Here is a 1,743-nt window from a genome sequence, read left to right as displayed (position 1 = left end):
AAAAAAAAAAAAAAAAAAAAAAAAAAAAAAAAAGGCTTAAACCACACACGTTGTTCTCAGCCTGCTTTATTCATTTATAGTCTAGTCAACATCTTTCTGTGTCAGTGTCTTTAGACCTGTTTGTAAGGAGCACTTTGAGGCTACCAGGGTGGCCTCAACCTACTTTTTGCAGAAAAGCAAAAATGAGTTTTTCAGACATGCAATGTATGATGCTTGCTTATTAGAATATTTCTGTAGATTGCATTGAGGAGATTAATGAGTATTTCATATATTGGACAATGGAAAACCCAATATACTTTAGAGAAATCAATATTTCTTATGCAGTGAGTTTTGCTGGTTTCTGCAATTCCTGTCATACTAGCGTATCAGTATCTGAGCCAAAGGAGAGAGAATGCATGAGTGGACTTCATCATAAAAGAAAAGGGAAAGTAACTCAACACCAAACTTAGGGAGCTACCTGAATTTTTAAATCAATTGCAGTATTATTGATATGGTTGACTCCTTTTCATGTGCAGGAAGTTATCATGGTTTAAATTATTGAATTTTCTTTTGGTGATGATAACTTGCTATATTCAGTATTTCTGTTCTTTTGTATAGGACCCAAACTACTGGATACAGGTGCATCGCTTGGAACATGGAGATGGAGGAATACTAGACCTTGATGACATCCTCTGTGATGTAGCAGATGACAAAGACAGAGTGAGTTCAAGTCCAGGGGAAGCTGTTTGAATGCAGTTTTTGAGCATTGGGGAGGGCGTGGGTAGATAGGAGTACTTTCCTTTCTGTTTTACTTTAAAGAACCCTTGGTCCACCCACTCTAGAGTGTTTTGTTTTATAATTGGTCTCATGACTCTTCACTACCCTGAATGCAAGGGTATAATGATTTTCTTGATACTGGGGACTTAATACTAAGTTTTGGAATTTTAAAATTGCAACTTTTAAAATGGAAATATTGCAAAAAGGTTTCTGTGCTATTTTCCCCTTATTTTAACTTAGTATAACATCTTTTTTGACAATTCGTTATGATTACTGTGTTTCAGGGTAGGATACACAGGTCTCTGAATTCTGGTCCCAGCGTGGCTCAGAAATGATCTGTCCCCAGAGCTGACTGGTGCTGTATGCACTGACCTTGCTACATGGTGAGCGGGTGCATCCCAGGCATCCACCCTTGTGGTGCACTTGGTGGCCTGAGAGCCGTCCTTTTCTCTGTCATTGCCCTGGACGTGCTTCACTCCAACACCAGCTTCAGTGTAGTCCAGGAACGCGGCCACCCACGGCGCTTCCCTGTTACCTTGCCTCCCTCCCCCCGACCTTGTTTCCGTACTCTCGGAAGGAATGAGGAGGAGGAGGAGTGATTCTCAACATTTTAAAAATTTGTGACAGCATGTTTGGCCCTGTGTATAGAAGTCAGCAAATTCTTTATTGCAAAGAGATGATGAGACTTGATCAGGCTGATAGAGCTGTTTGCCCATGCCCCTTTTGTGTTTGACTTGTACCGAAATTGCAGAAGGGCTCACGGCCATACACACAATTGTGTCATCATGGCTGTGCGGACCTACCTGCCTGATAGTCCGACCTCCTCATAAAACTTCACTGTAACAGCACGGGGTCTTAAACAATAAGCCAGGTTCTGTCATGAGGTTGGAAGATGGTCAAACCTTCTGGCCGCTCACTCTGGTTCCTTCTGGGGTGCTCTTTAATTACTGGCCCTTGGCCTTGTCCTCCAGTCCATCTGCAATGCCT

At 41.9% G+C, this 1,743-nt stretch overlaps 1 protein-coding gene across 14 annotated transcripts in view; it reads left to right on the top strand.

The window, feature by feature from the left end:
- PARD3 (par-3 family cell polarity regulator) overlaps window positions 1-1,743 on the top strand; it is a 714,454-nt gene that overhangs the window by 119,214 nt on the left and 593,497 nt on the right. For 13 of the 14 annotated variants that reach the window (XM_008568729.1, XM_008568725.1, XM_008568720.1 and 10 more), the window contains exon 2: window positions 598-699. In XM_008568729.1, the coding sequence (XP_008566951.1) occupies window positions 598-699 (102 nt within the window). Of the gene's footprint in view, window positions 1-597; window positions 700-1,743 lie in introns of those variants that run through there. The other variant, XM_008568726.1, reaches the window with a different exon arrangement.

The sequence above is a fragment of the Galeopterus variegatus genome, unplaced genomic scaffold (genome assembly GCF_000696425.1).
Source record: "Galeopterus variegatus unplaced genomic scaffold, G_variegatus-3.0.2 Scaffold436, whole genome shotgun sequence".
NCBI classification, from domain to species: Eukaryota; Metazoa; Chordata; class Mammalia; order Dermoptera; family Cynocephalidae; genus Galeopterus; species Galeopterus variegatus.
The sequence above is the reverse complement of the archived record's forward strand: the minus strand, read 5'-3'. Positions and strand labels throughout refer to the sequence as shown.